General features: G+C 34.5%; 1 protein-coding gene across 2 annotated transcripts in view; it reads left to right on the forward strand.

Moving 5' to 3' along the window:
- Positions 1–13045, forward strand: part of MMP16 (matrix metallopeptidase 16) — a 177005-nt gene that overhangs the window by 102472 nt on the left and 61488 nt on the right. For both annotated transcript variants that reach the window (XM_050317476.1, XM_050317487.1), the window contains one exon: positions 3278–3582. In XM_050317476.1, coding sequence (XP_050173433.1) covers positions 3278–3582 — 305 coding nt within the window. The remainder of the gene's footprint in view (positions 1–3277; positions 3583–13045) is intronic.

The following is a 13045-nucleotide window of genomic DNA, read 5'->3' on the forward strand; positions in this document are numbered from 1 at the left end:
AACAATAATAACCACAGAAAAGAATAATCAATTTATACATGGCTGTGATTCTTTAAGAACAACAGCTCTCAACATTTATACAAAATACCATTCCATTTATTAGTTTGTAAAAAATTACATCAATGTTTCATCTTCTGGTTACCTTTTTGTTTACTAAAATGCTTTCCCTTGGAAAAGAATTTTGTGTTCTTCAACCTCTTCATAAAAATGTTGCACTACCAGTCTGGTCAAGGTCAGCTTTGGATCTTTCTCTCGTTTAATCTCTTTTCAAATCAGATTGATCTTACTTTACTTCCCCTTTGGAGGTTGTAAGATCAACACTATAATTAAAATGGACAGTTATTTTCTGGAAATACCATTATGTTGGAATAACCACTGATTTTTTTAATTTGTCTTAGAAGCAACGTTTTTCAGTGTAGTGTTGCCCACTCCAGACTGTTGGTTTGGAAGCCAGAAATGCTTCTAGTTTTAATACAGAAAATATACTTTGAAAAATATTGCTTTACAATGAATCTTGAGATGTAGGATGCTATTTCAAAAGTAATTCAATAGATGAATCCCATGGAAAATGTCTTCTGTTGCAGGTGGTCAGCTCTAGTTTGTGTGTGTGAAACTGGCACAATGGCTCAATTTTTCATTTGTAATAAATGACTAAAACTTAATTCTATGAACTGAAAATGGAAGAAAATATAAAATGATAAGTTTTAAAGTGTGAGACAAACTCTTTTAGACCAATTAATCAATTTACCATCAGTACAAAACTCTAATATATCTTTATACATTTCCTCATTTTACATATAACAGCATAGGACTATCCTTTTATTCTGTTTACTTAAGACCAAAGTGTGACTTTGGCCAATTACTAAGATTCCTAAATAATAATAATAATAAAAAAATTAAAAAGCAAACTGTATATTTCAAATGAACTTTTTCTACATCAATATTTCAGTTTTGCTAGACTCTGTTTTCTATGAGAGCCTGTTGATTCATTTGCTGTAATCATTATGCATAGCAAATGACAGAGGCTTTAATGCTTCAATTAACTGTGCTTAAGGCAATACATGTGCCTTAGAGAGCACATGGCAGGATTGACTAAAGCCCATTTGCCACCCTTCTAAGTGATGTTCTTAGTATGGCAACAGGTGAACTGTTATTTTTCTGATAGTGGCAGTATAAGTGTGCCATTGTGGTGTGTTTTGATTTAGTGTCACATGACAGTCAGGTTGTAAAATGCTGTACTTTCTCAAGGGGCACATTTTGAACTTAGCGAATTTATGAACTTGCTAATTAAAACATTTCAAAAAAAGCATTTCACAAAGGAGGGAGCTTTCAGAGTGGAATTCTGCGAGGACTGATAGTTGGTTCAGTATGTCCAATATTTTTTTTATCACGTGAAAAGCAATGCAACACTGATCACAAAATTACTGATGAGTAAATAATTATGAAAAGGCACCATGCAAAGCACTTTAAATCACATGGCGTTTACATCATGTAGGGTAAGGTTATGCCTACAGATTATAGGACTTTTTCTCTCTGACAGTGAGATCTGTACAGCAGTACTTTGTAGTTCTGACAGAGTAATTTTTAAAAGAACATTGAAAAATTGGACTGCGTTCAATAAAATCACAGAAAATATTTAATAGACTGGAGAAAATGTCTTATAACAAGAGATTTAAATAGTTCAAACTTTTCATTTCTTTGAGACAACAAAAAGGTAATGACTTTGCAGTGCAGAAATGTTTTTTAAATGTCTTTTCATAGGGGGGAAGAATGTTCTTAAAGCTCACGTGTGTGAAAGAGAAAGTCAGAATAAGAACCAGTGTTACAAGCCAGGCAAAAAAGAGAATAGGCACAAGTATGTAATGATTGGTTAAATCATCTTCTGAATAAAAGATCAAGGAAATCAGGGGATCCTCTACAATGTACTATTTTATAAACCATGTTGATATCTCTTTGGAACATAAACACAAACTAAAAAGAAATAATGCTTTGGCTAAACTAGCATTATTGGACTCAATAAAACAGTATTTTTGAATGGAAGTCAAAATAGAAAACTTTACATTTTCTGCATGAACCTATGAAAAAAATGTGGTATAAGTGAAGTGAAATCTATAAAATTAGACTTGAAATATTCATTCCCAGTTATATAAATACAAATTCCATGTAATTAGGCACGTGGAATGCACAAACTGAATCAATCATTTAAGATTTATTCATGAAAGTAGAAATGTTCTCCTTTGGCATGCCTTTCTGTGTAAATTTACACAAATCTTACATATACTCTAAAACTATGTAATTTCTGCAATTTGTGCTTGATATTCAGTCAAGCAGATGTCAAATGAACAAAGAGCATCTGATTGCATCAGTTTCAAACAGACACAAACCTAACAGAGTTTTTGCTGGCCATATGAATTGAGTGCAAATGATGGAGAAAATTGGATAGGTCTGAAATTGATTATTGACATTCTCTTCTTGAATTCTATAATGGAAATAAAAAGGATTTTTTTTTTTAAAGATGATTCTGCTATAATTTAGAAATAACTATGCCAGTAAACTTAACTTCAGTTCTGATGGGTTTTTGCCTTTCTCTTATGTGTGTCATTTAAGGAAGTAGTGGAGACTGAAATTTGTGTTTAAATGCACATTCAGTATTACCACATAATTCTTCTATAAAATGATTTGTCTCAATTATTATAGAGTTTTATAAAAGATTTATAATCAGATCATAAAAGGGCATCTTAGCCTGTATTGAAGTCAAAAGGCTTTGTTTCTGATAAGAAATTATCCATCCAGTAACAAATGCAACAGGGCTTTGTGAATACTGGTTGGTGGTCACAGTATGGAGCTCTGCTTTTGTTAATGAACTCACTAAGAAATGAAAATTTCATTTAACTGAAAACATTTTTCTTTTGATCAGAAAGGACATGCCATTCTTTAGCTGTGATGGATTCTAATTGTGGTCCAGGAGGTAAACAGTCAGTGGTTGATTAATCTGTTTTTACCACTGTTAAGAATTTTTCATTTAAAAATATTTTAATCTTCTAGAAATAAGATTTGTGTACTGCTGGGAGTAAGCTAGCTAACATAGAATAAGTTCTAGCATAAAGGGCTATGTAGATTGACACCACAATTTTGCATCAGCTCGTTCAAAAATGCTCTTCTTAAAGCATATAATACCAGACTAGCATATTTTATTAAAAGCATAGAACTTATAATAATTAGCAGTGTCACCACTCTGTTAAATTTGATTTGTGTAATGTTTCTCTGTTTCTTTCAGCATAAAGAACGTCACTCCAAAAGTCGGTGATGCTGAAACTCGTAAAGCCATTCGCCGTGCCTTCGATGTGTGGCAGAATGTAACTCCCTTAACATTTGAAGAAGTTCCTTATATTGAATTAGAAAATGGCAAGAGAGACGTGGATATTACTATCATTTTTGCATCAGGTTTTCATGGAGACAGTTCTCCCTTTGATGGGGAGGGAGGATTTTTGGCTCATGCATATTTCCCTGGGCCAGGAATTGGGGGAGACACTCATTTTGACTCAGATGAGCCATGGACTTTGGGAAATCCCAATCATGATGGTAAGAGAAGATTTAAGTTTAAACAAAATAAATAAATGGCATGAATTTTTAGCTACCAGAACTACTGCTATGCTACCCTGTCCCTAAAGTCACATAGTTTTCTTTCCTAAGTTCACATTACTTTATAAATATCTTCAGTTGATTGGTCTCTTTGGATCTGAGGCAGAAGAGTATATGTCTAAATGTAATTAAGTATGAAAACTTGTTTTTCTTGAAAAACACTGAATTTTTATTAGGAACATTTGTGTTCATTCAAACATTATTCTGTTGAACGTTTACATAAACTACTTTCATTTTGACATTTATTGCCGTATAGATCTTATTTAGGTTTAGGGAAAATGTGGAATATTCTTTGGCAGTGATATAAGAGAGGTTAAGAACAACTGCGGCTACCCACCAATACAGTGCATATCAATGTACATAAAACCTCGTCTGCAGCTTTTATTTATGATAATGCAGTCACAGCATTTAAAGGCAAATCTTAAAGATACCATACCAAGAGTAGAATTAGTGTTTCCCAACAACTTTTGAATGCCTTTTGGAATTGTTGATTCCAACAAGTCCAATTTACTTAAACTGTACATTCTCCATAGTCAAATAATTGACTACATAATACAGTTAACATACCTGAAATTTGCCAAATCAAGATTAAATATACTCTTTAAAGTTACTATTCACAGACATACAATCTGGCTCTTGCTGAGCTACAAGCTCATGTGACTAAATTAATGCCTTTATCTAGGAATCCCCATTTAAAGCTAACCTTTGTATCGCTGCAGAACGGTATCAAAGAAGAGTTTTTCTGTATACATACTCTGTGTTTGATGCTGTGACAGGTTTTGGTTCCAGCCAGCTTCAGTCATCCTATTAGATCTCTCTAAACCTGTTATATAGAGTTTGTGAGAGTCTCTTCAGCAAACAATGGCACACAAAGAAGATGCAGAGATGCACAAATGGAATGTTTCTGTCATACAAAAGAGGATAGAGGTGACAAGAAGCGCAGAACTTGTATTTCAGTATTGCACTCAATTTGTGAATGACAAGAGGATTTATCTAATTCCTTTCCCTTTCTCAGCTGAGATCTCACAAGTAAAATTCAGAGCTTTTTATGTAGCAGGATTCATAGCCTGGAGTTTACAACAAAACTTTAATATTTCAGGAGTATAAATACGGTATTGTGACTATTCCAATGGTGCAATATTTCTGCTGTGCTAGAGTCAGTTGAAGCAAGAGCAATGTATGGCACTTTGAAAGCCCTTAGTTATGGAATGGGTTCAAGAAGCTTTTTTCTTGTGAACCAAGCCCTAGATTCTTGCTGGAGCAAAATCTGTAGTATTGCACAGGTCATATTTGCCCTCTTCACACTTTTAGCTCAAAGGAGCACCAGTGGGAATCTTGTGTTTGTGCAGTTCAGGTACGTAGTCAGTCACAGCACTGTGAGAGTAAATTAAGGTGCTTTTATGTGCTTCAGTTGACGACCAACACTGCACATAACGTTTTGTGGTTTTGGAGTTATTACTTCAAGTGCTCAGAAAAATCTACAAGTATGTGTACACTGAAGTCAAGATATCAATTTAAATTGTGATAACTCTTTTGGAGCAGTTCCATATATGGATAATTTGTATGAAAGTGAGTGAACTTCTGACTGTTTCATTCTCCTTTAACTCAAATAATTTTTATAGTCCAAAAGGGCACTCATGTCTTTATATGCCTTTTGAGGCTGAGTTTTGTAGAGAAGTTTTCAAAAGATATATCATGTATTAATGAATTTTAAGATATTTTGAAGAAAAAAAATCAAGTAAAAGTAAAGTTATACTATCTCTAAAATTGTTCTTTTATGTATCTTAGAACACTGAACTATTATAATAAAAAGTTTTTATGAAGGTTTATCATTAAGGTTTAATAGGTATCATTGGAATTTTTTCTGCAAATTTAATAACTTATGTACTTTGGTGTGCTCATATACTATTTGAGGGACACATATTCCTGTTAGAATGGAATATCTACAGTACAAAATTGTAAGGTTTGTGCAAAATACATGATAGTTAAAATAAACATTTTAGCAATGCAAGTTCTCTAAAGAATTTTGGCAACTCGTAGTTTCATTGTCGAAATGGTATGAACTGTGGATTCTAGGTCATAGCTATTGTCCAAAGAAAAGTCTGTTGTCATTGTAACTCTAGAAATAGAAATATAGGTGCATTTGATCTGTATATGCAGAGTACCTGTTTAACTGATTTGTGACTACCACTTATCAGGTAGGCCAGGTTTATCTTACTGTGTTGGCTCATGTTTAGGAAGCCTGAAGGATCATCCAGAATTTTATTTTTTTTTTTTGGTGCCTGGAGAAAATTTCCAGGTGGAAAAAGAAGACAAGCATGCCATTTGGGATTGACAGGAAAGAAAGACTTACAGCTCTCTTAGGCTTCATATCATTTTGAGCTGAGCCTCAGAGCACTGAAAAGCAGAAGTTTGAAAAATATATTTATGATCTTAGCTATGAGTCATTTTTCCCAGGTGAGTGTCATTTTCTTTTAAAATTCATTGCTCCAGTAGTCCAATAGTCACCTTCATGTAGTAAGTATTATTTGAAATCCAGTAGAATGGGTAAAAGATTTGGCGATATTATTTTTATTTTTAAATTAACTCTTACCCCAAAGGGCTGATTTTCTCTGATTCCTCTTCTAGTATTCCAGAGGTTTTAAAACACGGATCAAAGTGGTTATTTAGCAGCAAGAATGCAAAAAATTAGATCCTCTTGAAAAGTTTTAGCCTTATTCTCCACTTTCTACTAGTCTAATGAAAATGGTTTACATGCAGTCTACCTCAGACAACTTCTTGAGATGCTTTCATAAACTGCTGTCCTTTTTAAAACAATTTTCATTCTAAATAAGGAATCATGTGCAAAGTCAGTATTCTGAGTATAGTTAATTTCTACAGTAATTTATCCTGACTTGCAGGATACTTCAGGTTTTTGTTGATTTGGTGTTTTACTTCTTATCATGTGTGGTTGATTTTCATGTGTTTTTCTTGTGTTTAATAATATTCTAGACTGAAAGGACAGTTGTAATATGAATACATCAGCAGCACAGTGCATTGCTGCTTTCCTTTGTTCTCACTTCAGTGGCATGTTATCTTATCAATCATGTCCTGGGAAAAGATCTGTGCTCCTCCCTCATTCTGAAGAATGAATAAGGCTTTTGTAGGAGTAAAGACTAATGGGGTCGTCGCTCAGGAAAAAACCTCCTGTCATACAATTTTGTACTTGCAGGCTTTCTACAATGATACATTTCTTTGCTTTCATAATACCCTGTAAGCAGAGTACAGCTGGTACCTCGACTCCAGCTGAGCTGTTGAGGTCTTTTCTCTGAATTTCCATCCATGGTGCTGCAGGTGATGCTACAAGTAGTGGCCAGAAGGAAGGACAAGCGACTTTTCATCACAGGAAAGCAGTGGAAACCAGGACAGAATTTCTTTTGCTAAGGAATGAGGGAGATACTGGAGGATAAAATGTGCTTGGGGTTTTTTTGCATGGTTGGGAAATTGTATTCTTCAAATACTTTGTACAAAGTGCATGCGTTGGTTCTGTAGGTTTCCTTCAGTCAGCTGTCGTCTTCCTCTTGTTCTTTTAGGACAACTACTTTTCAAATTGTTCTGTAGGAGTAGACCCTTTCAGTAAAGTACAGTAGACTCCATTTCCTTTATGATCTGCCTATCTAGACTTCAGTGTGAGATGAGAGCCTTAGGTTTGTAAATTTTTTGGAACAGGATGGTTGCTTCATATGGAGTATCTTGTGCTCCTAGGCAGTCTCAGTTAAAACTCAGGTTATTCTGGTAACACTTGGCAACTATGATAGAAGAAGAAACAATGTTCAGGAATAGCAAATCAGAATGGCTAAGATTATTACAGGAAAATGTTTCGTAAAATGTATACTTAAAAATGCAAATATGGCAAGGAAAAAACAGCAGATGAAAATCAAGTTACATAACTACCTGAAAAATTGACACATTAAGAAAAACTTTAAATCCTTATGTTCTTCTGAACTTCACAACTGTAAAGAAAAAGAAGTGAAGAAAAAAAAGGAAAAGGAAAAAACCTTAATATACCAGACTTGAGGCTAGAGAGAGAGATTTCCTTGTTCCCATTACTTCAATCCATTTAGGTGATGTATATTTTTGACATATCATTTTTTTTTGAATTAAAATTTTATGGACAATGAATGATGTAACTAAACTGAGAAAAGGACCATTACTTCTTCCTAAGAGTGGCAGTACTTTGGCGATATTGTATTATCAAAACCCTCGACAAAAATCTTTTTCAAATACTTTCTTCAGTGGCAGTATTTCAAATCACTGTGATGAAATTCTAACTTACTGCCAGGGAGTGGCTGGGATAGGTACTGTCGCTGTAAATTTTCTAATAGCTTGCAGAAAAATCCTTTCTTTAGCCCTGTCTTTCTGTACCAAAATTGAAAGGGGCATTCTTATTAGCCTTAGTGCATTGGTTTATCAAAATTGATTTCACATTTGTCTGGCTACATGCACTTAAGTTAGTTTAAACCTCTTTAAAGCAGATATTTTTTCCGGGAAATTACTGAGTGCATCTAAACCTATTTAAGGGAGTGTTATACCAGTTTAAATTGAGAGTGCACTACTTTTAACTAGATTAATTTAAGATTGACCTACTTGCCTCAAGTGCAGCTTTTTAAAATGGGGTAAAATTTAGAAGTAGCACTTGGGGAAAACATGGAATTCTTGGGAGCTTAGTTTTCAAGCACTTTAGACATGATACGTAATGTACCAATTACGGGATAAAATGTGACCACAAAACTGTGTCTTGCAGCAGCAGAAAATATTTGGCAAAAGCTAAGTTTAATTTCTCTGTAGATAAACACAGCAGATCTGTAGCAGTAATTTGATTCTTTTATCTTCATATCATGTCTGCAAGAGAAATAGAAGTCAAAGTAAAATGCATGATTTTTTTTTTTTACCTCTGAAGCAAATTTACCAAGGCAGCTACTGTACCATACTGAAATTCTTCAGAAAACAGTTCTTCCATCAATGAACATACAGTAGATAATAACAAGTGAAACTCCATTACAGAAGTAATAAATGGTTTTAGTGTACAGTGACATTTAAATGTAAGGAGAGTATTACTGCAGAGTGCTTGCATACATGTGGAATATTTGTAACTTCTGTATACATAAAACTGTATCTTTGGAAAAACAAACCCAAAAATTTAGGAATGCACAGAGGGTTTTTGTTAACTGTCCAGCACACAAAAATTATTCAAGTTTGCAGGCAATAAAAAGAAAACAAACAAGAAAACCTGTCACTTTGTACCATGCCATTTGTAGGTTGCCAAGAAAAAGGTTCTTGGACCTTTCGCAAATACAGCATCTAGTGTAATGTACTTGGACTCTAGTTAGTGCATAGATTGTGCTGTGGGCACTGTGCTGGCAGCCAAGAAAAATTTATGAAAATCCTGATCTCTGAACTGCATAGATCAACTAGTAGTAAATTTTTTTTGGCTGTCAGTGTGGTTGACACAGTGCAGGAGATATATGCTGCTGGAAATGTGAACCAGTGGAGTTGTGAAAACCACCTCCTAAGGGAGCTCTGTGTCTTGAACCGTCCTCGTGTCAAATGCTATGGTTAGGTATAAAGGAAGCCAAGCATTTCAGATGAAAGGAAGATCTGTATTACAATATTAACCTGCCTTTAATTTGATAAAGCATAGTGATCTTAATTGATTATGTATGTTTTTAATAAGCACTTAACAATGTCAAATTTGATCTGTAACCAATCAGTGTTATCCTAGTTCTGTACTTGGATAAATATGTAAAAGATTAATATTTTATTTGAATTTTTTTTGCATTTTACTTTTGTGTGTAGTTGTAAACAAAGAGTTGCAAACATGGTTTCAGGTCAAAGACTATCCCACAAAATATCCTATCTCCAGTTAATGACTATTAACAGATATGTAAGGAAGAGAATAACACAGGCCAAACATATGGCAAGAAAACCCCAACATATTCCCTCTTAGCTTTCAATAGTCTGTGTCTCATTGAATTTCTGAGACACAGGCCATATTTTTGTGTTTAATAGGCTGTGAGGGATTTCCTTTCATGAACTGGTGTAATCTCTTTTTGAATTCATGCAAGCATTTGGTATCCACAACATTGTATGACAATGTATCCTATAGTTTAAGCAGATGTGAAATACTACTTCTTTCTGAATTTTAAACCTGGCATTGATAAATTCATTTTAGATAGGTGGATGTTCATACTGTGAGGAAGTAATTTTCTAAGAATTTTATCTATTCCGCTATATTTTATGTGTCATATCCTGTTTCCAGGATAACGAGGCCAAGCCTGTTGAGTTGCAGCTTTGTTTATATGTAGTTGTAAGGTTAAGGAAGTACAACTTCTATTTTAAATTGAAACTATTTAAGTGCAATATTATAACATTAGAGATAATATTTTAAAACTGTGCAAGTCACAGGCAAATGGAATATCGATTGATTCTCCTAATTTCACTACTTTCCCAGATGTCCAATTTAATTCAGGAGTCAATTAACACAGATAATGCTTTCTGTCACTAAAATGCAAGGCTTTCACTATTTAAAAACCAAACGAGTCTTTCCCTGTCAGTAAGTGCATGCTATGGTGATAGAATTAAATAGGGCCATTCTGTCCTCAAACTTCCCAAACTTTCCATGGATTATACTTGCTTGGTGTGCATGTACCCATCTGTCCCATATCCAGTCACTCCAAGATCTTACCTCAGATGGTAACTCTTAAATATTCAGTGTCTGATGCATAAAACATATCCTTGAAAGTATTATCATGGTATGCAAGCTACACTTGAGAATAGAAAAATCCCTTTCAGTTATTGAAAAGATGGGAAATTATTTAAAAAACAAACAAACAAAAAATTAATGGCCCTGGCTGCTCTGTGAGGACTCAGTCATTGGACATAGAACTATGCAGGTAGGAGGAGGATCTGTCTGCTGGACCACATCTTCGGGCTGGAAGCCAGATAATGGAAAGTGTTAACTGTTGGCAAGGTAATGACCTCATTTTTATATTTTTTTTGCTTTCATGGAACACCCTTTTGGCTTTGAGGAAAGCACTTCATTTGCATGTCGTTGAAAGGGAAATCTGTTAAACATTGGCTGTCAGTGAAAGCAGTCTTGTGGATGAATCCAGCCCCGTGTTCTATATGTGTGTTGAACTAGATGCTTTTCATACATCCCAGGGGCTATCGGCGTGGTACATAATGCTCTCAGTCTCCTTTTTGAGTAAAATCACCACATATCTTATTATGCAAACTGAAAGAGAGGTTGAGGAATATGTCAGGAAGATTGAATTTTCAATAGTCTTAATTAAAACCATGGGAATGTAGACAACAATGTGCATCTTATATTGTGCTTTTCTTGTCTGTAGAAGCAAGGTGATATTTACACTGTCACTTATTTGCCAGTGAGATGGTTGTGATACAGGTTGCAAACCAAAAAAGGCAGCATAACCTGAGCCACAAAATTGCATATTGCTTCCATCACAGTGTAGATAAACACAGATCATTGCAAGCCTTTCTGGAGTATTTAGGGAAGTTGCAAACTCTGCTATTCGTTCAAACGAATAGAATTCATTCAACTGTAGGTTATTTCCCACATACCAGGGCCAGCAGAACAAACTGCTTGTGTTTGCCATCTGCCTCATCTTGCGATCAGCTGTCCAACCTTAAACTGCTAATGAAAAGTGTTACAGCGGACCTGGCTGACTTTGCATGGGAATAAATGAGGAAAGTTCACATTGTCTGCTGCATCAACTTTGCTGCCAAGGAAACATCTAGCTGAAAGGCAGCATGGGTCCTTGCAGACAGTTTTGGCAGCATTTGCACCTACAGTCACTGAAAAAGAACTGCCTTTTTTTTTTTCTAAGACATGTCTTTGTCTCAAATGACTGTTTATGCAACAATGAAGTCAAGTTTGTCTGCCAAAATGGATTAATTTAATCAGACCCACATATTAGTCTATTAGGAGAACTGAGTTAGCATGAGGAAATTTAACTGAAAAATGTTTGTTAAAATGATTAGTAAGTAAAAACTAACAATGTTGGAGTTTTTGGGTTTGTTTTCTCTTCTTTTCTTTCTTTCTCATTTTCGCCCTGCATTATCCTGGAGGAGAGCACTGGGAAGGCATTTTTGCTTAAGCAAATGGATTTATTTTGAGTAATCCCAAACTAAAATGCAGGCCAGCCCCTTCATGGTTGTTTTTACAACCTCACAACACCTCACACGTGAGGAATGACAAAGAATAAAAAGTAACACTGCACACAAATAAATGAATAAATAAATAAATCTAGGTCCTACCTTAATCCTTCCTCCTCTTAGAAAGAAGTTTAGCAGATTTTGAGTCCTGAATCCAAGAAGCCTTCCTATAATTTTTACACGTCAGAAAGTTATAGAGAAGGAGGGAAAGGAAAAAAATTAACATGTTCCAGTCCTTTTTTTTTTCTTATCCTCTGTGCATTTTTATGTGTGCTCCATCAGCTTACAAAGAGCAGTCTTTCTTGAAAATGTATGATATAAAAATAATAGTAATAAAACTAATGCTAATAATAAGGAAACTGCCTTATGAGCTATGATATTTCACACCAGAGACTGAATTTCAGGTTCTTGAAAGATTACTTGCTATGGAGGGCTTGTGAAAAGCCATATCTCAAACATGTTTGGTTAAAAAAGAAGAAAAAAAAAAAAAAGAGAACGTTCCCTTTATTATTGCAAATAAATTGAAAAGAGTTCACAACATTAATTAATGGCTTGAAATTATTTTTTTTTCTTTTCAGTCTGATCTGCTAGTAGCAATAATTTAGGAAAGAGGCATTATCTATGAACCTCAAATTCTTCCTTTAAACAGAAAGTGGCATTTCATTTATTCAAAGCAGGCATCAGGCTTAGCCCTCCAACTCTCATATGATCCGGAGATCTTCAAGTCTCTGTTTGTTGCTAGGACCACTTAATGGAGACATTTTCACCAAGACAGCAGATTTAGGACATACCAAAGATGTTCTATAGGATATTATTACTGCACTGCCCTCTCATTTCCCCTGCCTTTTTAGGGCTAACAGAATCTGAAAAATCATGTTTCAAATTATTATGGATGTTGTCATGGTTTCCTGAGAGAATGAGACAAGAATTTTGCAGTAATTACGTATTTATTTATCTACTAGTCAGATATTTAATGGGTTGTTGTTGAAGAAGTAAAGGACTATAAGATAACCCTAAAATACATGATATTATTATATTTGACTTATCAGAATAGTATAAGATTACCAAATGAAGGATTTTCTAAAATATCTGTTCTCAAGCCTATAAAATAATTTGTGTTTTTCCTGACAATTCTTCACTTCAAAATGTCCAAACCATATGTTCTTGAGGCTGAAATGTTTTTAATCTA

This window comes from Myiozetetes cayanensis, unplaced genomic scaffold (genome assembly GCF_022539395.1).
Source record: "Myiozetetes cayanensis isolate MyiCay16 unplaced genomic scaffold, myiCay2020 scf1, whole genome shotgun sequence".
Taxonomy (NCBI): Eukaryota; Metazoa; Chordata; class Aves; order Passeriformes; family Tyrannidae; genus Myiozetetes; species Myiozetetes cayanensis.